The sequence below is a fragment of the Enhydra lutris genome, unplaced genomic scaffold, assembly GCF_002288905.1.
Source record: "Enhydra lutris kenyoni isolate GAN:26980312 unplaced genomic scaffold, ASM228890v2 scaffoldscaffold92, whole genome shotgun sequence".
NCBI classification, from domain to species: domain Eukaryota; kingdom Metazoa; phylum Chordata; class Mammalia; order Carnivora; family Mustelidae; genus Enhydra; species Enhydra lutris.
In genome coordinates, this window is record NW_019154176.1 from 260,843 (window position 1) to 284,932 (window position 24,090).

The 24,090-nt window shown below is 43.1% G+C and overlaps 1 protein-coding gene across 1 annotated transcript in view; it reads right to left on the reverse strand.

Moving 5' to 3' along the window:
- The window catches only part of LOC111162536 (adhesion G protein-coupled receptor E2), a 42,225-nt gene extending 20,340 nt beyond the window's left edge, over positions 1–21,885 (reverse strand). The window contains 12 exon segments of the mRNA XM_022527025.1: positions 166–273; positions 3,263–3,440; positions 3,838–3,915; positions 4,039–4,085; positions 4,173–4,319; positions 4,696–4,842; positions 6,385–6,427; positions 6,429–6,520; positions 8,166–8,321; positions 19,636–19,755; positions 20,064–20,117; positions 21,822–21,885. Of these exon segments, the coding sequence (XP_022382733.1) occupies positions 166–273; positions 3,263–3,440; positions 3,838–3,915; positions 4,039–4,085; positions 4,173–4,319; positions 4,696–4,842; positions 6,385–6,427; positions 6,429–6,520; positions 8,166–8,321; positions 19,636–19,755; positions 20,064–20,117; positions 21,822–21,852 (1,201 nt within the window). The 5' untranslated portion in view covers positions 21,853–21,885.
- Positions 21,886–24,090: the final 2,205 nt, after the last annotated feature.

Consider the following 24,090-nt stretch of genomic DNA (forward strand, 5'->3'; position numbering starts at 1 on the left):
GCAAGATGAGGCCTAAGTTAATATCTTGGTGTGTTCAACAGAGCCCCTTCCCCCTCAAAGACATGCTTTGTAGCCTTGCTAAATCCCCCCTTCCCTTTTATCTTCTGTTCCCTGTTTGTTACATCCTTGGGCATCTTGTGACCTTCCTCCCATCTCAGCCATTACCTGAGTCACCAGATTTGTGCACCACATCCCAGTTCAGCCACATCTTCGCCTGATTTGAACTCAAAGTGACATTTCTGTGTCCTTGCTCCTGCACCTCCAGGGACAGGTCTGTGAGTGGTAAGAGTTAGGTTAGTAATTCTGCCTGTAGTGGTTGCTATAACACCATTACTTTCTATATGTTGTGGTAGGCACATGCGTGACGCGCAAACACACACACACACACACACACACACACACACACACACACCGAATTTACAAAGGATAAGACAATACTATGAGCAACTATACACCAACAAACTGCATAACCTAGATGAAAGTGACAAATTCCGAGAGACAAACAAGCTACAAAAGTAACTGAAGAACAAAAAGTTGAACTTTAATAAAGTTTAACTATCACAGGGAAATATAATAAACAGGTAAAAATTCCCCAAAATAGGGACACCAGGTGGCTCAGTCATTAAGCGTCTGCCATCAGCTCAGGTCATGATCCCAGGGTCCTGCAATCAAGCCCCACATCGGGCTCTCTGCTCAGTAGGAAACCTGCTTCTCCCTCTCTCACTCCCCCGGCTTATGTTCCCTCTCTCACTGTTTCTCTCTCCCTCTGTCAACAAATAAATAAAATCTTTTTTTTTTAAATCCCCAAAATAAAAAGCCTAAACCAGATGGTTTTACTGGTGAATTCTGCCAACTATTTAAGTAAGAATTAATAAGATCCTTAGTAAACCCCTCCAAATGTAGGAAAGGATAGAATACTATGTGAATAATCTTATGATGCCACCATCACCCTGATAACAAAACCAGATAAAGCCTTTAGGAGGAAACTATAGACCAATATTTCTTGTGATCACAGATGTAAAAAAAATAACCTTCAAGAAAGTATTAGGAATAAATTTACCCGAGGAGGTTCAAGACTTGTACATTGAAAACTACAAAAAAAAAAAAAAAATGTTAGAATAAATGAAGGAGGAACGCCTGGGTGGTTCCGTGGCTTAAGCCATTGCCTTCAGCTCAGGTCATGATCCCAGGGTCCTGGGATTGAGTCCCACATCGGGCTCCTTCCTCAGCAGGAAACCTGCTTCTCTCTCCACCTCTGCCTGCCACTCTGCCTGCTTGTGTGCTCGCTAGCTCTCACTCTCTCTCTCTCTCTCTCTGACAAATAAATAAATAAATAAAATCTTCAAAAAAAGAAAAGAATAAATGAAGGACCCTATGTAACTGGAAAAACATTCTATATTCATGATTTTAAAGGATTAATATTGTTAAGATAGCAATATTTTCAAAAAAGATCTACATATTCAATGCAATCCATATCAATATTCCAACAACATTTTTTTTAGAAATGGAAAAATCAGTCCTCAAGTTCACAAGGCATTGCAAGGGGCAAAAATACCCAAAAAAATCTTGAAAATTAAAAACAAAATTGGAGTATTTATACCTCCTGATTTCAAAACTGAGTACTAACCTATAGTAACCAGAACAGTAGGCTCTGGTATAAGAATAGACATACAGACAAGTAAAATAAAATTGGAAGTCTGGAAATAAACCCACACATCAATTGAGTGCTCAACTGATTTCCAACAAGAGATGCCAAGACCCTTCAGCAGCAAAAGAAAAGTCTCTTTAGAAAATGGTGCTGGGCACATCTGGATCTCCACTTAGAACAGAAGGACCCCACCTCACACAACACACAAACGCTAACTCAAAATGGGTAAAAGACCTACATTTATAAGCTAAACTACAACAGTTAGGAGGAAACACAGGTGTAATCTTCATGGGCTTGAACTTGGCAATGGATTCTTAGAGAATGCACCAAATGCATACCCAACAAAAGAAAAAACAGAGGAAAGGTATTTCATCAAAACAGAAGCATCTGTTCACAAGAGTGAAAAGACCATGGAGAAAGTGGAGAGATAGTCTATGGAATGGGAGAAAAAAATGAGCAAATCCCATGTCTCATACAGTCTACTATAGAATATATAAAGAACTCTTACAGCTCAACAACCAAAAGCCAAACAATGAATTAAAAAGATAGGCAAAGGACTTGAATAGCTGTCTCTCAAAAAAAAAAAAAAATACACACACACATACACACACACAAATATTCAGCAATCACATGAAAAGATGGTAAATATCATTAGTCATTTGAGAAATGCAAATCAAAACCATATGAGATATCACCTGATACACTAAAACGGCTATACAAAAACAAAATGTAAGTACGAAGTGTTGCTGAGACTGTGCATACGGGAACCCTTGTGTTGCTTGTAGGGATGTAAAATGGTGCCTCCATTTTGGAAAAAGAGTTTGGTCATTCCTCAAAAAGTTGAGCAGAGAGTCACCTCATCACTCAGAAATTCCACTCTTATGTTGGTATGCAAAGAGCTGAGAACTGTTATTCGAACAAAAACTTGTCCACCAATATTATAGAAACACTATTCAAAATAGTCAAAAGCTGGCAACAACCCAAAGGTCCATCAGTGGATGAATGGATACACGAAAGGTGCTTTAGCCACAATAATGAAACATTATCCGACCCTAAAAAGGAAAGAATTACTGCCACGGGCTACAACAGGGATTCCCCTTGAAAACATGATGCTGTGTGAAAGAAACCAGACTATAAGATCATCTATTGCATGATTCTATTGCTATGAAATGTTCAGGATAGGGAAATCCACAGAAACAGAAAACAGACTGGTGACTGCCAGGGTCTGGGAGAGAGATGAGAAGGGACTGCTTCGTGGGTACACTATTTACTTTTGGGGTGATGAAAATATTTTAGAAATGGAGGTGATGGTTGTACAACTCTGTGAGTGTACTAAGTCCACTGAATTGTAAATTTTGTTTAAAATGGTGAATTTTATGTTATGTAAATTTTACCTCAATAAAACAAATCATACTTAAATATCAAATAATATTAAATTTCCATTCTTTATATTACAATGAAAATGTGTACGATTAGCAGTTTTATTCATTTAACAATTAAGATGTTATGAGTGTAACACTGAGATACAAACATGGTCACACATTCCAGTGAGGCTGCGGGACAAAGGTGGCGGGAACAGGCAGAGCAGAGCCTGGGGCAGACCCCAGTACTTACCTGTGCCTGCAGATGCATTGAAGGTCAATGTTCCACTGGGCAGAGCCTGGCTCAGCTTTCTCAGTACATCCCCCAGGCCACCAAGCAGGTTCGTGGCCACACAGTGCTGCTCTGAGCGGGGCAGGGCCTCCAGGTCTTCAGGGGTCTGGAGCAGCTCATCCACCTCCTGTATGAGGTACTGGAGGGGGACAGGGACACAGAGCTAGTGAGAATGAAGACCCTTCCCACTCTCCCCCAGACAACAGACCCTGGAGACTCATTGGTAGATGAAGGTGGTACTTGATCACATATCCTGGGTCTTTGCCCCTGGAATCCAGCCACACAAAAGTCAACCCTGTTCACAAATGCCAAGAGTGACATTAGCCCAATGTCCAGAAACAGCAAGAAGAAAAGTCATTTCTGGGTGCGGGGGATGTCTAACAGTGAGTAGGAATGCCTGCCCGTCTCCACCCACCCTGGGAAAGGCGGGGCCTGAGACAGGAAGCCATCATGTTGGGGCTGCCTCCTCCCAGACCAAAGCTTCCCAGGTCTCTATGGGATGCCTCCAGGTTGCCTCTCCTGGGATCTGCCCTTACCTGGATGGTGTCCTGAGCCAAGGCTGGCTTGAAGTGTCTCCCCAGACCTTGGACTCTTTCAAAGAAATGGGAGAGCCGCTAGGATAGAGATGACACAAGTCAGAGAGCCTCACATTTGAATCAGGAGCTTGGGATGAATGGGTGGATCAGTGGGCTGCACGGAGGGATTCCTGCATCCTGGTCCCTGCTGGGGCCACTCACCTGGCTCTTGATTCTAGGGGGTGGGGTCCAGGTGGGGAACGACATCTCTGCAGGGGATAGAGCAGCAGTTCATTAGGTGTGAGAGTGTCTGTGTGTATCAAGGGCGGAGTCTGGGGTCAGGTCAGACCAGATACCTTCACAGGTGGTATTCAGTTGATTATCCCGGAATCCAGGTTTGAGCTCCCAGCCCCGGCGGCAGCGGCACTTGTACGAGCCCACGGTGTTGATGCAGATGGTGGACTTGTGGCACGTAGGCTGCTCAGAGCTGCACTGGTCCACATCTGGGGACACAAAATGGGAGTCAGGACCCCTTTCCTCTCTGTCCCCTTCCTCATTTTCTTGTGTTAGTGTACCCCCTTGATTGGAGGTGATAACGCCTGTTACCCCCGTATCCTAGTGATGCAGGGATTAGGGGAAGTGAGCCTGACATGTAGCACGTGAGCCCTGTACAGATGTGCAGGTTGTGAATATAGAAATACCTTTGCCCGAGGTGGTAATTAGCTGCTGTCTGGGGTCTCCAAGGAGCCTGCTCCTCTGTACCCTAGCTCCTTTCCCAGAAACCACCCCCGCTCCAGCCTCAAAATAATTAACGCCACTGAATATGGGATCAGATGTTCTGAGTGCGGGTCTCCAGAAAGTGGCGTCTGAGCTCTGTACCTTCACAGACAGTGTTGCTTGGGCCATTGGGGGACCCAGGAATGGGCTTCCAGCCAGGGCGGCAGCGGCATTCATAGCCCCCAATGTTGTTGAGGCAGTGGGTGGAGCTGTGGCATGGGTTCTGCCCTGATGTGCATTCATTCATGTCTGAGGACAAAGCAAGAGGGTCAGAGTCCCTCCACTCACTGCACCCATCCTGCCTTCCCCTTTTCTCCGATGCTTTAGTACTTCACACCAAGGAGACATACACACACACACACACACCATGTACCAGCCACTTAGTATGTCAAAATAAATTTTATGATAGCATCTTCTCCTGTAAAAACTCAATAATCTCAGATTATCCCTGCAAGGTGGACATGGAAGAACCATGTGTGTCATTCCAGACAAAGATGAGTCCCTTCACATATGGTGCAGGATGGACTGGGTATCAGGGGGCAAGAATGGGCCTCTACCCAGGGAGGCTGTGACACTGAGCTACCCTTGTGTTGACTCGGTGGGTGGGGTAATGGCACCACTGCTGTCCCAAGCCGTACCCCTGTCCTTTTGAGAACAGATCCCACAGGGTCAGCCCTGCCCTGCCCAGGCCTGGTTCCCCATCTCCTCACTGCTTGCACTGAGCATACACCGGTCCTGAAAATAATGCTGCCTCTCCACTCACAAAGCTCCTTATGACAGCTTCCTTCGAGATGAACTCAGGAGGGACAATATCCTCCTTTTCAGGCAAAAACTATAGCAAAGGGGAAATTGAGTCATGAGAGCTAGACTTCCCACTCAAGGTTCTTTTTTTTTATTAATTATTTTTTTTATTTATTTTCAGCATAACAGTATTCATTGTTTTTGTACCACACCCAGTGCTCCATGCAGTCCGTGCCCTCACTAATACCCACCACCTGGTTCCCCCAACCTCCCATCCCCCCCACCTCTTCAAACCCTTCAGATTGTTTTTCAGAGTCCATAGTCTCTCATTGTTCACCTCCCTTTCCAATTTCCCCCAAATGCCTTCTCCTAACTCCCCATGTCCTCCATGCTATTTGTTATGCTCCACAAATAAGTGAAACCATATGATAATTGACTCTCTCTGCTTCACTTATTTCACTCAGCATAATCTCTTCCAGTCCCGTCCATGTTGCTACAAAAGTTGGGTATTCATCCTTTCTGATGGAGGCATAATACTCCCTAGTGTATATGGACCACATCTTCCTTATCCATTCGTCCGTTGAAGGGCATCTTGGTTCTTTGTACAGTTTGGCAACCGTGGCCATTGCTGCTATAAACATTGGGGTACAGATGGCCCTTCTTTTCACTCCATCTGTATCTTTGGGGTAAATACCCAGTAGTGCAATTGCAGGGTCCCAGTCAAGGTTCTTAGTCATTTCCTCCTCAGCTGGCAACTTAGGTTCCCCTACTCAGAGCTAGAAGTGACACTTCCTGCTGGAATGGGACAGATTAGGAGGGGCAAGTGTGGGGGTGCTTATAGAGACTGAGGTCCACAAGGGAGCCCCAGGCCCAGAAAGCCCTGTGGCCTCCCTGCTCTATGGTGGGACCTTCCTGGGAGGTGACTCCTTGGGCAGAGCAAACCCCCAGTGTTTCAGGAACCTGAGGTTCTCCCTCCTCCTGGGGCTACGGGATCCGCCTTGGCCCCTCCCCAGCTCCAGCGCAGCCTCCAGTGTCTGCTAGGGCCTCCACCTGTGCACAGATTTGGGTTGCCCGGGTTGAGCTGCAAGCCGGGCGGGCAGACACTCGCAGGTGTAGCTGCCCTGGGTGTTGGTGCAGATGTCCCAGCTTTTACAGATTCGGGGTTTCTGGTGACATTCATTCACATCTGCAGGGGGAAGAAGAGGATGATGGGTGCCTGCAGCTATTTCCTGGGATAGAAGCATCTGGAAACCTCTGTTCTCTCCTCCTCAGTGAGTGGGTGCCTTTTCTAATTCACATGAAGATGAGTGATGAGTGAGCATGGTAGCCCAGATGTTGTTTCCAGATGTTGCCAGAAGTGGTCCAAGTCCTCCCCATCTGCCAGCTCTGGCTCCTTTGGCCTCTCTGGGCAGCTCCCAGGTAAGGCAAGGACATCATGGCCACCTGTGTTCCAGCCTGAGGACTTGGACAAGTCCAGAGTGGGCCTTCCTGGGAACCAAGTGCAGGGGAAATGCTGTGTTCCCCAAGCAGGACTTAGCTCCCAGTGGTGATTTTGTCCTAATTTCCCAGGGCAACAACTTGCTGCCTGAGTTGTCCTTGGAACCCAGTGACCCTAGCAGGACAACGCTCTCTCAACCACACTGTCTGAGACTTCAGCTCCATGGAGATGCACCAAGACCCACATCTAAGCCAGGCTCCTCAAGGAAAAAGCTTTCTATAGAGGAAGGGAGATGAAGATGATGCCAGCCAGTCCTGGGTCACCCAGACAGCAGGCACCAAGCTGAAGAGGATAGTGGGGGGCTGATGTTCAGCCAAGCAACTTTGGGGTGATGAAGGTGACTTTTCTGATTCCTCTGAAGGCATGCTTGGATTGGCAGGAAGTGCGGAGAATACACATCTGAGCAAGTCCTTAGATAGGCAAGAGCTGAGTGGCTGGAATAGGGAACACGTGCTGATGTCAAGGAGTGACAGGTTCTTGGCCTTGTGTCCCAGGAAAGGACACAGACCTGTGGATCCTGTCAAGGGAGTTTAGCTTTCATCTTCCATCACCAAGTCATCTGAGTCAACCTGGGACCCAGGTTGACCCCTTTTTAAGAGGGTCAGACTTGGGACTCTGGTCTCCAATTATGTCCTGTCTTGCCATTTAGTCCATATGAGACCCTCTTCCATTCATATGAGTCTCCAGGTGTGTGGGGATAGTCCACATCACTCTTCCCACCACCAACACTACAGCCTCCCAGATCCTGGTCATCCAATTTGTCACAGGCTGTTGAATGGAAGTTACTGGGGAGAGTCAGGCAGAGCCTTGCATAGAGAAGTACATGGTGGTAGAGCAGACAAAAACCCAAATCAAGGTGCTAGGATGTGTCTTCTCCAGGTGGGGTTGTTGGCAAGGCCAACCGGGGAAGATGAACCCACCCTTAAATCTCCCTCTTCCCATGTCTCTGGACAGGGTTCCTGGATCCCTCAGGGCCCATGGCTTTGAGAGGGCTCCTAGTGGGAGCCAAACTCATGTGGGCTCCAGTGGGGGCAGGACTCTTCGTGGCAGTCATTGATGATGGTGAAGAAGATAGATATTGTGTTAGAACACACATGCTCTCAGCTTCTGAAGTATCTTGATGCCATCTCTCTTTTTGTTTTACGAAAATAAGATCCCAGATAGACAAGGAGGACATTTCAGAATTACAGAAGTGACCCTCTCGATAGGGTTCTGAGCCTTGAGTTTTGGAAAGGGACAGGATACTAGGATGTTCTCTGGTGCCTCGAGAAAGTGAGCTGAGTGACACCAAACCTCATGGAGGAGAAGATGGAAGATACAAGTCAATTCTCACCTTGACATGTGTTCTCACTCTCATTCTTGAACATTCTTGCCCCAGAAGCAAGCTCATATCCTGGAATGCATGTGCAGTAGTAGCTCCCCTCTGTGTTCTGGCAATCTGCAAATTCTCCACAGGACACAGCTGACAGTGGTCCACACTCGTTGATATCTGGAACACAACAGGACAAAGGGTCACCTCAACAAATTGTGAGTTTCCATAGGGCAGAGGCCCTGGCCTCAAGCACTACTCTGCCATAGAGACTGGACAGAACTCAGCTCACAGTTTTCTGGATGAGATGGAGCCTGCTATTCTAAACACCTGCTCACTGCTCTGCTCATCTCTGCTCTCTAGATGGGCCTGATGGCACCTAGACTCAGACACTCTGCTGTGCCATCATGGGGGCTGGAAGGAGGTCTGCATCCCCTTCTGTAGGCCTTGTGAGGCACTGAGTCTCTGTTTGCACTATTGGGGAACTGGGGGTGGGCTCCAGTCAGGGTTACTGGCACTGAAGGCTACTTTTGATGCTGAGTCAGTGAAGGGAGTCATGGCTAGAGTCTGTCCAAGGTAACACTCTTTTCCACTTGAGGGTAAAGCCAGATGGCCAGGCCCCTGCCCATTGATAGCTTCCATCTCCCATTACTCATGGTGACCTCAGTACACCCCATAGGCTTCATCAAGCACTCCCCCAGCTCCAGTGTCAGGCATTTTCAAGATGGGCACTTGGGTGTCCCAGTCAGTTCCCCTTCTCAGAGCTAGAAGTGACACTTTGGACACTTGGATGCCTCAGTCAGTTAACCATCTGCATTCAACTCGGGTCATGATCCCAGGGTCCTAGGATTGACCCCTGCATTGGGCTGCCTGCTCAGTGGGGAGTCTGCTTCTCCCTCTGCCACTGCCCCTCCCCCTTCCCCTCCCACTCATGTGCAGTCTCTCACTCTCACTCTCACTCTCTCTCAAACAAATAAATAAATAAGTAAAACCTTAGAAAACAAAGAAAAAAAGACGCTCCAGGATGTCTCTGGATGAGTCTTGCTACCTCCAGCCCTGGAAGAATTTCCTCTTATCAGGGGCATTGGAGATAAGAAATGAAGAAGTAGAATGCAGATTCTCACAGTGGAGTCATTGGGGGTGTTTTCTGGCCTATCTCCTCCTGTCTAAACCTGAGAGGAAAGATTCCATTGAGCCAGGTCCTCTTTGAGTAGCTCAGGGACCCACACAACAGAAGCCACACACCACTGGTTTATAAATAACAGTTTAATAAGAACAAGCAAGACAAGAATGCATCAAAACGCAAGGACAGATTATTTGGTCCTGTACCTTCCAATCGGGGAAGAAAGACTTTTAGAGCCTGAAAGGACTCACAGTATCATGCTGAGTCACGGCAGGCAAATGGTCTCCCCCAGATCAGTTTTCTGCCCTAAATGTGGACCTCTCTTCTAAGACCACAGACCCAGGTAATGGATGTCAGCACCAGAACATGACAGGATGTGGGAAGACACATATCTAACACATTCATGTTCACTCCCATCTGTCCTCCTCTCTTCTTAGATGGTAGCAATGGCTGGACATCAGCCTTCATGGTTGTGGAGTGGGGTGGAGTGAAGTGAGGCACAAGTGGGAATGAGGCATGTGTGAGGGGAAGAATGAGAATGAGAAATTCTCCACCTGATAGATGTGCTCCCAGGAAGGAGCTGGTTTCTAGGCACACCATCAGCAGGGCTCCTTGCCATGCTCACCCAGCCACGAGTCTCCATGAGACACAAATGCAAATGCAGGGGAATCCATTAGGGATACCTCTTGGGCATAGAAGGGCTGGGCAGGAGTCACAACACCTTTCTTTTAATGATAAAATTTACTTTCCTCCCAAGGAGAAGAGGAAGATGGCAGAGGAATAAGGGACCCTCGTTTTGCCTGGAATTCAGCTACATAGCTATCAAATTATTCTGAACACCTGCAAATGAACCAGAGATTTTAAAAAAGAATTGCTGCAAGTCTACAAATAAAAAAGAGACCACTTTTTGCAGGAATGACAAGACAGAAGAACTCACCACAAGAAAAGAACAAAGGCAGTAGTCACTACCAGGGACTTAATGAATATGGATATTAAAAAATGTAGGAACTACAATTTAAAATAATGATTATAAAGACACTAGCTGGGCTTGAAAAAAGCACAGAAGACATTAGAGAAAGGGTTCTGGAGAAATAAAGGAACTAAAATCTAATCAAGCTGAAATAAAAAAGGCTATTAATGAGATGCAATCATTGATGGATGCTCTGACTGCAGAATAAATGAGGCAGAAGAGAGAATCAATGTTATAGAAGATAAAATTATGGAGAATAAAGAAACTGAAAAAAAGAGAGATAAACAACTACTGGATCACAAGGGGAGGATTCCAGACATCAGTGATGCAATAAAGCTAAACAATGTTAGAATAATTGGTGTCCCAGAGGAAGAGAAATGGAGGAGCGGAAGGTTATTTGAGCAAATTACAGCTGAGAACTTCCTTATTCTGGGGAAATAAACAGGCATTCAAGTCCAGGAGTATTCAAAATCAATAAAAATAGGTCAACAACTTGACATATAATACTGAAGCTGGCAAATTTCAGAGATAAAGAGAAATTCCTGAAAGCACCTTGGGCAAAAGGTCCTGAACTTATAAGAGTAGAAACGTAGGCTGGCAGCAGACCTATCCACAGAGCACTGGTAGGCCAGAAAAGACTGACATGATATATTCAGGGTGCTAAATGAGAAAAATATGCACTAAGGCTTTATCCAGCAAGGCTGTCATTCAGAATAGAAGGAGAGATAAAGTGCTTCCAGGACAAACAGAAACCTAGAAAAAAAAATTTTTTTTTTGATCACTAAACCAGCCCTGCAAGAAGTATTAAAGGGGATCTTTTTTTTTTAAAGATTTTATTTATTTATTTGACAGAGAGAAATCACAAGTAAGCAGAGAGGCAGGCAGAGAGAGAGGAGGAAGCAGGCTCCCTGCTGAGCAGAAAGCCCGATGTGGGGCTCGAACCCAGGACCTGGGATCATGACCTGAGCCGAAGGCAGCGGCCTAACCCACTGAGCCACCCAGGCGCTCCCTTAAAGGGGATCTTTTAAGCGAAAAGAGAGCCCAAAAGTAATGAAGACCAGAAAAGAACAGAGACAATACACAGAAAAAGGGACTTTACAGGTAATACAATGGCACTAAATTCATATCTTTCAGTAATTACTCTGAATGTAAATGGGCTAAAATCCCCAATCAAAAGACACAGGGTATCAGATGGGATAAAAAAGCAAGACCTAGCCATAAGTCTGTCTACAAGAGGCTCATTTTAGACCCAAAGACTCTTCCAGATTGAAAGTTGAGGAGGTGGAAAACCATTTATCATGCTAATGGACATCAAAAGAAAGCTATGGTAGCAAACTTTGTATTATAAAAACTATATTTTAAACCAAAGACTGTAATAAGATATGAAGAAGAACTTTATATCATAATTAAAGGGTCTATCCAAGAAGAAGATATAACAATTTTAAATATTTAATCCCCCTAACTTGGGAGTAGCCAATTTTATAAACTAATAAGTAAAAAGCTGTACAAATACATTGATAATAATACAAGAATAGTAAGGGACTTTAACACTCCACTCAAAGCAATGGACAGATTACCTAAACAGAAGATCAACAAGAAAACAAGAGCTTTGAATGACACACTGGACCAGATGGACTTCACAAACATTTATAGAGCATTCTATCCTTAATCAACAGCATACTCATTCTTCTCAGGTGCATATGGAACATTCTCCAGAATAGATCACACACTGGGTCAAGAATCATGTCCAACCAATACAATTAGGATTATTCCCTGCCAATCTTCAGATCATAATGCTTTAAAACTTAATTCAATCACAAGAGGAAATTTGGAAGAAACACAAATACATGGATTTAAAAAGCATCCTATTAAAAAATGAATGGTTCAACTAGGAAATTAAAGAAGAATTTTTAAAATACATGGGAGCAAATGAAAATGAAAACACAGCCTTCAAGAACTTTAGGATGCTGCAAAGGTGGTCTTAAGAGGGAAGTACACAGCACTACACGACTTTCTCAAGAAACAAGAAAAGGTTCAAACACACAACCTAAACTTACACCTAAAAGAGCTGAAGAAAAAGTATCAAGTAAAGCCTAAACCTAGCAGGAGAAGAAAATTAATAAAGATTAGAGCAGAAGTGAATGAAATAGAAACCAAAAGTACAGTAGAACAGATGAACAAAACTAGGAACTGATTCTTTGAAAGAATTAATGATTAATAAAGTCCTGAAAGAATTAATAAAACTGAAAAACTTGAATACCTAAACTATTGGAAAAGAAAGGAGAAAAGACCCAAATTAATAAAATCATGACTGAAAGAGGATTGATCCAACCAACACCAAAGAAATGCAATTATAAGAACATATTATCTACAACTCTATGCCGACAAATTAAGTAAACTGGAAGAAATTGATGCATTCCTAGAAACGTAAAAACTACCAAAACTGAAACAGGAAGAAAATAGAAAACCTGAACAGACCCAGCAAGGAAATTGAAACAGTAATCAAAAAATGTCCCAAAGAACAACACTCCAGGGCTGGTATCTTCCTTTGGGAATTCTACCAAAGATTTAAAGAAGAAATAATACCTATCTTCTAAAGCTGTTTCAAAAATTGAAATGGAAGGAAAATTTCTAAATTCTTTTAATGAAGCCAGCATTACCTTGATCCCAAAACAAGAAAAAGACCCCACCAAAAAAGGAGAATTGCAGACCAACGTCCCTAATAAACATGGATATAAAATTCTCCCCAAGAACCTTCCTATGCTGTTGGTGGGAATACAAGCTGGTGCAGCCACTCTGGAAAACAGTATGGAAGTTCCTCAAAAAGTTGGAAATAGAGCTACCCTATGATCCAGCAACCACACTACTGGGTATTTGCCCTAAAGATAAAAATATAGTGACCCAAAGGGGCACATGCACCCGAATGTTTATAGCAGCAATGTCCACAATAGCCAAACTATGAAAAGAATCTAGATGTCCATCAACAGATGAATGGGTAAAGAAGATGTGGTATATATATATATATACAATGGAATACTATGCAGCCATGAAAAAAACGAAATCTTGCCATTTGAAATGACATAGATGGAAGAGTATCATACCTTGATACCTCAAAATGGATCATGCCATGATACCAAGGGTATCATGGAAGGGTATCAATGATGTAGAAGGTATCATGCTAAGCAAATAAGTCAATCAGAGAAAGACAATTATATGATCTCTCTGATATGAGGAATTTGAGAGGCAGGGAGGGGGTCATGGGGGGTAGGGAGGGAAACAAATCATGAGACTCAATCTCATGAAACAAACTGAGGGTTGCTGGGAGGTGGAGGAAGGGGTAGGGATAGGGTGGCTGGGTTATGGACATTGGGGAGAGTATGTGCTATGGTGAGTGCTATAAAATGTGTAAACCTGATGATTCACAGACCTATACCCCTGGGGCAAATAATACATTATATGTTAATTAAAAATATATATACTCCCCCCAAAAAAATTCTCCCCAATCTACTGACGAATAAGATCCAACAGTACATTAAAGGATTATTCACCACAACCAATGGGATTTATTCCTCAACTGAAGTGTGGTTCAATATGCATCAATCAGTCAATGTGTGATACACCAGATTAATAAAAGAAAAGAGAATAACCATATGCTCCTCTCAATGGTTGCAGATAAAGCATTTGACAAAGTACAGGATCCTTTCTTGATTAAAACTCTCCATGGTATAGGGATAGAGGGAACATACCTCAATATCATAAAAGCAATATATGAAAAGCCCACAGCAAATATCATTCTCAACAAGGAAAAACTGAGAGCTTTTCCCTTAAGGTCAGGAACATGACAGGGATTCCCACTCTCACTACAGCTGTCCAACATAGTACATGAAGTGCTAGCCTCAGCAGTCACTCAGAGAACAAAAAGAAATAAAAGGCATCCAAATTGGCAAAGAAGTCAAACTCTCTTTCTTCACAGATAACATGATACTTTATGTGGAAAACCCAAAAGACTCCACCCCCAAATTACTAGAACTCATACAGCAATTCAGCCAAGTGGCAGGATATAAAATCAATACAGAGAAATCACTTACAATTCTATACACTAACAATGAGAAAGAAGAGAGAAATTAAGGAATCCATCCCATTTACAACTGCACCAAAAACCATAAGATACCTAGTAATAAACCTAACCAAAGAGGCAAAGTATCTGTACTCTGAAAACTACAGAACACTTATGAAAGAAATTGAGGAAGACATTAACAAGTGGAAAAACATTTCATGCTCATAGATTGGAAGAAAAATATTGTTTAAATGTATATGCTACCTACAGCAAACTACACATTCAATACAATCCCTACCAAAATACTATCAACATTTTTCACAGAGCCGTAACAAACAATTCTAAAACTTATACTGAACCAGAAAAGTCCCTGAACAGCCAAAGAAATGTTGAAAAGGGAACCAAAACTGGAGGCATCACAATGCCTGACCTCAGGTTATATTACAAAGCTGTAATCATCAAGACACTATAGTACTGGCACAAAAACAGACACATAGAACAATGGAACAGAGTAAAGAACCCAGAAATGGGACAAAGCAGTAAAGAATATTCAATGGGAAAAAGACAGTCTCTTCAACAAATGGTGTTGGGAAAATTGGACAGCCACATTCAGAAGAATGAAACTGGACCACTTTCTGACACTACACACAAAATGGATAAAAGACATAAGGTGAGATAGGAACCCATCAAAATCCTAGAGGAGAACACAGGCAACAACCTTTTGACATCTGCCACAACAACTTTTTCTAGACACTTCACTGAAGGTGGGGTAAACAAAGGCAAAAATGAATTATTAGGATTTCATCAAGATAAAAAGCTTTTGCAGAGCAAAGGAAACAGTACACAAAACCAAAAGACAACTGACAAAATGGGAGAAGATATTTGCAAATGTCTTATCAGATAAAGGGTTAGTGCCCAAAATCTATAAAGAACTTATCAAACTCAACACCCAAAAAAACAAATAATCCAGTCAAGAAATGGGCAGAAGTCATGAATAGATATTTCTCCAATGAAGACAAATGGCCAACAGACATATAAAAAAATGCTCAACATGACTCAGCATCGGGGAAATACAAATCAAAACCATAATGAGATACCACCTCACACCCATCAAAATGGCTACAATTAACAACTCAGGAAAAGACAAATGTTGGTAAGGATGCTGAGAAAGAGGAACTCTCTTATACTGTTGGTGGGAATGCAAGCTGCTACAGCCACTCTGGAACATAGTATGGAGGTGCCTCAAAAAGTTGAAAATAGAGCTACCCTACAACCCAACAATTGTACTACTAGGTCTACCCCAAAGATATGAATGTAGTCATCTGAAAGGGCATGTGTACCCCAATGTTTATAGCAGAAGTGTCTCCCATAGTCAAGATAAGGAAAGAGCCCAGATGTCCATTGACATATGAATGGATAATAAAAGATGTGAGATAGATAGATGACAGATATAGATAGATAGATGATAGAGATATCTCAAAAAAATTAATCTTGTCATTTGTAACAACATGGATGGAACTTGAGGGCATTATGATAAGCAAAATAAGCAAAATAAAATCAGAGAAAGATAATTATCATATGATTTCACTCAAATGTAGAAGTTAAGAAAAAAACAGAGGAGGAGAGGAGAAGGGAGAGAAAAAACAAGATAAAATCAGAGAGACAAATCATAAGAGACCCTTTATCATAAGAAACAAACTGAGGGTTGCTGGAGGAGAGAGGGTGGGGATGGGGTAAATTTGTGATGGGTATTAAGGAGGGTATGTGATGTAATGAGCACTGGATGTTATATACAATTGATGAATCACTGAACTCTACCTCTGAAACTAATAATGCAACATATGTTAATTAATTGAATTTAAATAAAATAAGATTTTTTAAAAATTTACTTTCCCCCAAATGTTAAATGGAACATGGATACTTAGAAGAGAAAGAAAATGTAAAAAAATGAAAATAAGAATCAATAAGATCGATAAACCATTGGCCACACTAATCCAAAAGAAAAGAGAGAAAGCCCAAATTCATAAAATTATGAATGAAAAGGGAGAGATCACAACTAACACCAAGGAAGTAGAAACAATCATCAGAAGTTATTATCAACAGTTAGATGCCAATAAGCTAAGCAACCTAGATGAAATGGATGCATTCCTGGAAAACGATAAACTCCCAAAATTGAACCAGGAAGAAATCAACAACCTAAATAAACCGATATCTAGTAACGAGATTGAAGCAGTGATCAAAAACCTCCCAAAAAACAAGAGCCCAGGACTTGACGGATTCCCTGGGGAATTCTACCAAACTTTCAAAGAAGAAATAACACCTATTCTCCTGAAGCTGTTTCAAAAAATGAAAGCAGAAGGAAAACTTCCAGACTCTTTCTATGAAGCCAGCATTACCCTGATCCCCAAACCAGGCAAAGACCCTACCAAAAAGGAGAATTTCAGACCAATATCACTGATGAATATGGATGCTAAGATTCTCAACAAGATCCTAGCAAACAGGATCCAACAGCACATTAAAAAGATTATCCACCTTGACCAAGTGGGATTCATTCCTGGGCTACAAGGATGGTTCAACATTCGCAAATCAATCAATGTGATAGAACAAATTAATAAGAAAAGAGGGAAGAACCCCATGGTCCTCTCAATTGATGCAGAAAAAACATTTGACAAAATCCAGCATCCGTTCCTCATTAAAACGCTTCAAAGTATAGGGAGAGAGGGAACATTCCTGAACTTGATCAAATCTATCTATGAAAAACCCACAGCAAATATCATCCTCAATGGGAAAAAGCTTGCAGCCTTCCCGTTGAGATCAGGAACACGACAAGGATGCCCACTCTCACCACTCTTGTTCAACATAGTATTAGAAGTCCTAGCAACAGCAATCAGACAACAAAGAGAAATAAAAGGTATCCAAATTGGCAATGAAGAAGTCAAACTCTCTCTCTTCGCAGATGACATGATTCTTTATATGGAAAACCCAAAAGACTCCACCCCCAAACTACTAGAACTCATACAGCAATTCAGTAAAGTGGCAGGATGCAAAGTCAATGTACAGAAATCAGTGGCTTTCTTATACACTAACAATGAAAATACAGGAAGGGAAATTAGAGAATCGATTCCATTTACTATAGCACCAAGAACCATAAGATACCTGGGAATAAACCTAACCAAAGAGGTAAAGGATCTGTACTCAAGGAACTACAGAACACTCATGAAAGAAATTGAAGAAGACACAAAAAGATGGAAGGCCATTCCATGCTCTTGGATCAGAAGAATAAACATTGTTAAAATGTCTCTACTGCCTAGAGCAATCTATACTTTTAATGCCATTCCAATCAAAATTCCACCGGTATTCTTCAAAGAGCTGGAGCAAATTATCCAGAAATTTGTATGGAACCAGAAGAGACCCCGGATCGCTAAGGAAATGTTGAACAACAAAAATAAAACTGGGTGTATCACATTGCCTGATTTCAAGCTTTACTACAAAGCTGTGATCCCCAAGACAGCATGGTACTGGCATAAAAACAGACACATAGACCAGTGGAACAGAGTAGAGAGCCCAGATATGGACCCTCAACTCTATGGTCAGTTAATCTTCAACAAAACAGGAAAAAATATACAGTGGAAAAAAGACAGTCTCTTCAATAAATGGTGCTGGGAAAACTGGGCAGCTATATGTAGAAGAATGAAACTCGACCATTCTCTTACACCGTACACAAAGATAAACTCTAAATGGATAAAAGACCTCAACGTGAGACAGGAATCCATCAGAATCCTAGAGGAGAACATAGACAGTAATCTCATCGATATCAGCCACAGCAACTTTTTTCAAGATATGTCTCCAAAGGCAAAGGAAACAAAAGCGAAGATGAACTTCTGGGACTTCATCAAAATCAAAAGCTTCTGCACAGCAAAGGAAACAGTCAAGAAAACAAAGAGACAACCCACGGAATGGGAGAAGATATTTGCAAATGACAGTACAGACAAAAGATTGATATCCAGGATCTATAAAGAACTCCTGAAACTCAACACACACAAAACAGATAATCATGTCAAAAAATGGGAAGAAGACATGAACCGACACTTCTCCAATGAAGACATACAGATGGCTATCAGACACATGAAAAAATGTTCATCATCACTAGCCATCAGTGAGATTCAAATTAAAACCGCATTGAGATACACCTTACACCAGTTAGAATGGCCAAAATTAGCAATACAGGAAACAACATGTGTTGGAGATGTTGTGGAGAAAGGGGAACCCTCTTACACTGTTGGTGGGAATGCAAGTTGGTGCAACCTCTTTGGAGAACAGTGTGGAGATTCCTCAAGAAATTAAAAATAGAACTTCCTTATGACCCTGCAATTGCCCTACTGGGTATTTACCCCAAAGATACAGATGGAGTGAAAAGAAGGGCCATCTGTACCCCAATGTTCATAGCAGCAATGGCCACGGTCGCCAAACTGTGGGAAGAACCAAGATGCCCTTCAACGAACGAATGGATAAGGAAGATGTGGTCCATATACACTATGGAGTATTATGCCTCCATCAGAAAGGATGAATACCCAACTTTTGTAGCAACATGGACGGGACTGGAAGAGATTATGCTGAGTGAAATAAGTCAAGCAGAGAGAGTCAATTATCATATGGTTTCACTTATTTGTGGAGCATAACAAATAGCATGGAGGACAAGGGGAGATGGAGAGGAGAAGGGCGTTGAGGGAAATTGGAAGGGGAGGTGAACCATGAGAGACTATGGACTCTGAAAAACAATCTGAGGGTTTTGAAGGGGCGGGGGTTGGGAGGTTGGGGGATCCAGGTGGTGGGTATTGTAAAGGGCACGGATTACATGGAGCGCTGGGTGTGGTACAAAAACAATGAATACTGTTATGCTGAAAATAAAAAAAAAATGAAAATAAAGAAAATCACCCATAAGTCCACTATACAAACTACCGGGAAAATTTAGGGTATTTTTTTTCTTAACTTTTCAAAGGTATCAGGAATAACTATTCCCAGTAAGCTCCCACTAGATGGAGTCTAATCTTCCAGATACTGGTTGATTGTTCTCTTGTTTCTTCCACTTCTTCCTTTCCTTGTGCTATGAGAATAATCACAGTAATAATAATAGTGACCATGATAAATAGCTTGTGTTTGACAGTCTGGTCTGTACTAGTCTTTACCTGTTCTTCACACACATGAATTTTAAATCTTACTCCATCCATGGGGGGTAGGTACAATGATTGTCTGCAATTTACAGACAAGCAAACTGAGACACAGAGAGAACACATCTCCCCCCACACCCAGCTCCATGCCCCACCACCATCCCAAGCCCCTGTACCATCACAGCTCTCCAACAAGCTGGTGAAGATCACCCCAGATGAAGAACTGAATCCTGGGGAGCAGCGACAGGCAGTGGCATTGACACACGTGGAGTTTGGAGGGCACCAGCGAGCACAATCTGTAGAGGCAGAGGTTTGGGGACAGAGACCATAGTCAGAAGGAGGAGTCAAGAAATGAATGGAGTCAGCAGCCATCTGGGGGAGAGGAGGTGAGTTGGAGGAAGGAGAGGGACGGCTGCCATTGAAAGAGGAATGGACAGAAAGTTCTGGACATTTGGGGATGTAGAAATAGTCTCTGTTATCTCCAGAAGACCAGAACCTCACCTGAAGATATGCCCCCCCTTTTCCCCTTGTTCATTTGAGGACCCAGACCCTTTCATGCACTCCCCAGCTTCTGTCACCAGTGGGGTTGGCTGGGCAGACTTACCACTAGTCTTCTGGGCTGCAGCTCTCAATGGCAACAGCAGCAGCATCAAGAGTCCTGGAGCAGAAAAAAACAGAGATATGATGAAGAAACGAGATGGAGCTCCAGTTTCAACCCTTGTCCTCAGGGCCATTTCATCCTAGGAAGTGGCTCTGATCCTGCAGCCCATGGCCCTCCCAAGGCTCTAGAGATTCATGAAGATTAGAGAACCAGTCTTCTTCCCTCCCTCTCCTCAGACTCCCTGCGGAGTCAGTCACTAACAGGCACCATCATGGAGCCTCAGAACTACAGTTAAGGGCACGGAATATACAGAGGTGATGTCAGGGACACAACACAGAAATTCCAGCCTCTCCCAATGGAGGGGTTAAATACTTTCTTAATAAATATTTATTTATTTTAGAGAGAGTAGAGAGAGCACAAGCTGGGGGAGGGGCAGAGAGAGAGGGAGAAGCAAACTCCCCACATAGCAGGGAGCCTGACACGGCTCAATCCCAGGACCCAGGGACCATGATCTGAGCTGAAGGCAGATGCTTAACTGACTGGGTCACCCAGGCACCATGGAGAGGGTAAATCTTGAAGTACAAAGTCCACAGATTGGTGTGCTCTGCCCATAGCCAGGTCTTATTTTCTCTGGTAATGGCAGAAATCTACTTTGAGGATTTCTCCTCCAGGATGACTTCCCCCTGTTTAACCCACATGTTTTGGGGCACACAAGAAGAACATGGGTTTGGGAGTCAGCCAACTCCAAGTCTGAGTCCCAGCTCACAGTCATACTGGATGGGTAGGGAGCCCTAGCATCACAAGACAGGGAGCTGATGACCGGTGAGGGGTAGGAACTATCACACTAGCAGTTGGAGCCACCATCTCCTGGTTAAGTGGCTTCTCCAGGTGCAGCATCCATGGCTTCTCTGGTTCCTTCAAAGTGAGCTCCTGGCTGTCCTACAGTGTACTGGGGGCACAGCCTTTCCCTTTATCTCTTAATCTGGTCCTGAGTGATGAGTCACTGGACCGGCTTCATGGTATGGAAACAACTGCAGGTGTGAAGGAATCTGTCCTACAGGCAATCACCTGATTACCTGTCAGAGTCTGTCATTCCACTCATGGGAAGCATGATGCTGCTATGAAGGTGGTTATTTAAATGAGATTAACAGTGAAATCAGTAGACTCAGTAACGCAGACACTCTGGGTGGGCCTCGTCTAATCAGTTGAAGACCTTAAGCGCTAAAAAGACTGACCTCCTCCAAGAAAGAGAATTCTGCTTCTGACTGACTTCAGACTTAAGATCAACATCAATGTCCTTGGAAACATCCATGGGGTTCCAGCCTGCCCTACAGATTTTGGACTTTCTAACTTCAACAATCTCATAAAACAATTTCTTAAACTAATACATTTTTCTCATCTGTCTATACACACACGCATACACATATACATATACACATCTTTATACAAATATGTAATATGCCAAAACTTGGTTCTGTTTCTCTGGAGAACCAGGTCTCATATAGGCCAGAAAATGAGAAAGCTCTGATAAGTTCTAAAAATCGCCCTAGAAATAAGTTCCAACTACTTTCTTCTTTGAGAATTTAATATAATTAATAGCATTAAAACTTTTTCCTTGTTTATGCTTACAGAGTGAAAAAAAAAAAGAAGAAGAAATAGAGCAAAAGCTAGAAATAAAGCAAAGAGCAGAGAGAATTCTCAAACTGGATAGTTTCTGGGTAGCTTTAATTGTCCTATCACCATTGTTGTAATTCTGCCTACCTGGCAGCAACCATAGATGCCCGTTCCTCATGGTGCAGACACCAGTGAGCCCAGCTATGGAGGATACCATCTGCTCTTGGTCTGGATGTGCTGAAAAGACTTCCTGTTTACTTATCTAGATGAGCTACTTGGTAAACAGCTAGTCTGGATGCTTCCTTGCCCTGTGTTTCCCCATCATGAACATCTCCGAAACTCACACTTCTCTTTTTAAGTATTTCCTCAGCCTTTCTAGTATTCCTACTGAAAGCCTCAACGGTTTCTACCTTTTTGATATAGGAAGACCTCACAAATAATTTTCTATGAAGATAATTCCTCTAGTGTTTTGGCCCCTAGAGGTCTATGGTTCAGACTGAACAGATCATTTTTTATCTAGTGATTATCTACTCACAGACTTATTTCTAAAGTTTTATTTTGAAGTAAACAGAGATTGACAGTAAATTTCAAAAACAATACCTAGAGGACCTTCCCCTGGCTTCCTGCAAAAGATACATTTTATGTATTTATGTATTTTTATGTAACAATAATCAAATATGCAAACCAAGAACCTGACATCAGCACAGCACATGCATAGTTCTGTGACATTTTATAGCACATGTGGATTCCTGTAACTGTCACTGCAATAAAGCAGATAAAGATCCCATCACCACAAGCTCTCCCTCATGCAACCCCAACATCCCCAAACTCTGGCTGGTATTTTTTTTTTTTAATCTTATTTTATTTTTTCAGTGTTCCAAGATTCATTGTTCATGCAATACTCAACACAGTCTGACATTCACACTCATTGATAAAAGAAAATATTCTTTATATGTTTTAAAAGATGAGGAAAAATTACCTCCAAATATTTCACTAGTGTCTGTGATAGAATTATGGTAATTTTCTGTTTGCATTCTTTACATTTTCTTTGTTTTCTCCATTTTCATGTGTATCAGTCTGTGAGTGCTGCATAGTAATAGGTTATTAATGAGGAGGTTTAAGCCACAGAAATTTGTTTTCTTAAACTGTTTCTGGAGGCTGGGTTCTAAGGCCAAGGTGATGGCAGGGTTGGTTTCTGGTGAGAGCTCTCTCTTGGCTTGTAGAAGGCCACCTTTCTTCCTGTGTCCCCATATAATCTTTTCTCTGAATGTGGAGAGAAGGGGGTTAGGGGAGAAAAAGAGGGAGGGAGGGACAGAAGTTATAAGCCCTCTAGTTACAAGCCAGAGATATTCACGCTGCATCCCCCTGGCAACATGCCAGCACTGCCCCTTCCCCACCACTTTTCCTCTGGCCCATATTCCCTTGACAAAGTGCTTCTGTGCTGCTCCTAGGACTGAGGACTGAATGTCCCATAATCTTGGAGGTCCCCCTCCAACACCCTCAAGCCTCTGTATCTTTACAACCCATCATGGGATTGCTGAAGATCTCCCCAGAGGGAAATATGAATCAGCATAACGGCAACAGGAAGGGGCACTGAGAAATATGGAGTCAGAAGGGCACCTCCAACCACAGACACTGTGGGGATGGAGACTGTGGTCAAATTCCCCAGGGAATGCAGGATGCCAGCTGCCAGCTGGGAACCAGAGAGTGGAGGAGGGGAAGGTTAGCTGCTCTTGGAAAAGGAACAATTCAGGGAACTTTAGGTATTTGAGGAGGAAGAAAGTTTTTCTCATCTCCAGAGAAAGAGGAAGAGGTTCATTCACAGAATAAGCCTCTTCTCCCTGGCTCTCCCTTCGTAGTGAAGGAACAGAGCCCAGGCTGGCATGCCCTCCATTACTCATGGAGCCAGCTGGCCAGGCTCACCTCCAGGGTTCAGGGCTGCAGCTCCCAATGGCAAGAGCAGCAGCACAGACAGCCCTGGGGCAAGAAGAGTGGTGAATGAAAGGAGTCAAACCCCAACACAACTCTTATCCATATGGCCACTGCCTCCACACTAGTGGCTCTGGTCCTACAGCCCCCAGTTTTCTTGCAGAATTCTGGAAGCTCCCCAGACCAGGCTCCCCCACTTTGCATGGAGTCTTGGGCTCAACCTCTCCTCTCCATCTCCTGGGACTCCCTGAGGAACCAGTTACCAACAGCCACAAGCCCTCAAAGTACCTCAGGTGCTACCAGAAAGGAGACAAAATATATGCAGACAGCTGATGCCATTTGCAAAACTTAAAAATCAACCTCGCTCACCTGGATGGCTCAGTTGGTTAAGCATCTGACTTTGGTGTGGGTCATGATCTTGGAGTCCCTGGATAGAGCCCCAAGTAGGGCTCCCTGCTCAGCAGGGAGTCTGCTTCTCCATCTCTCT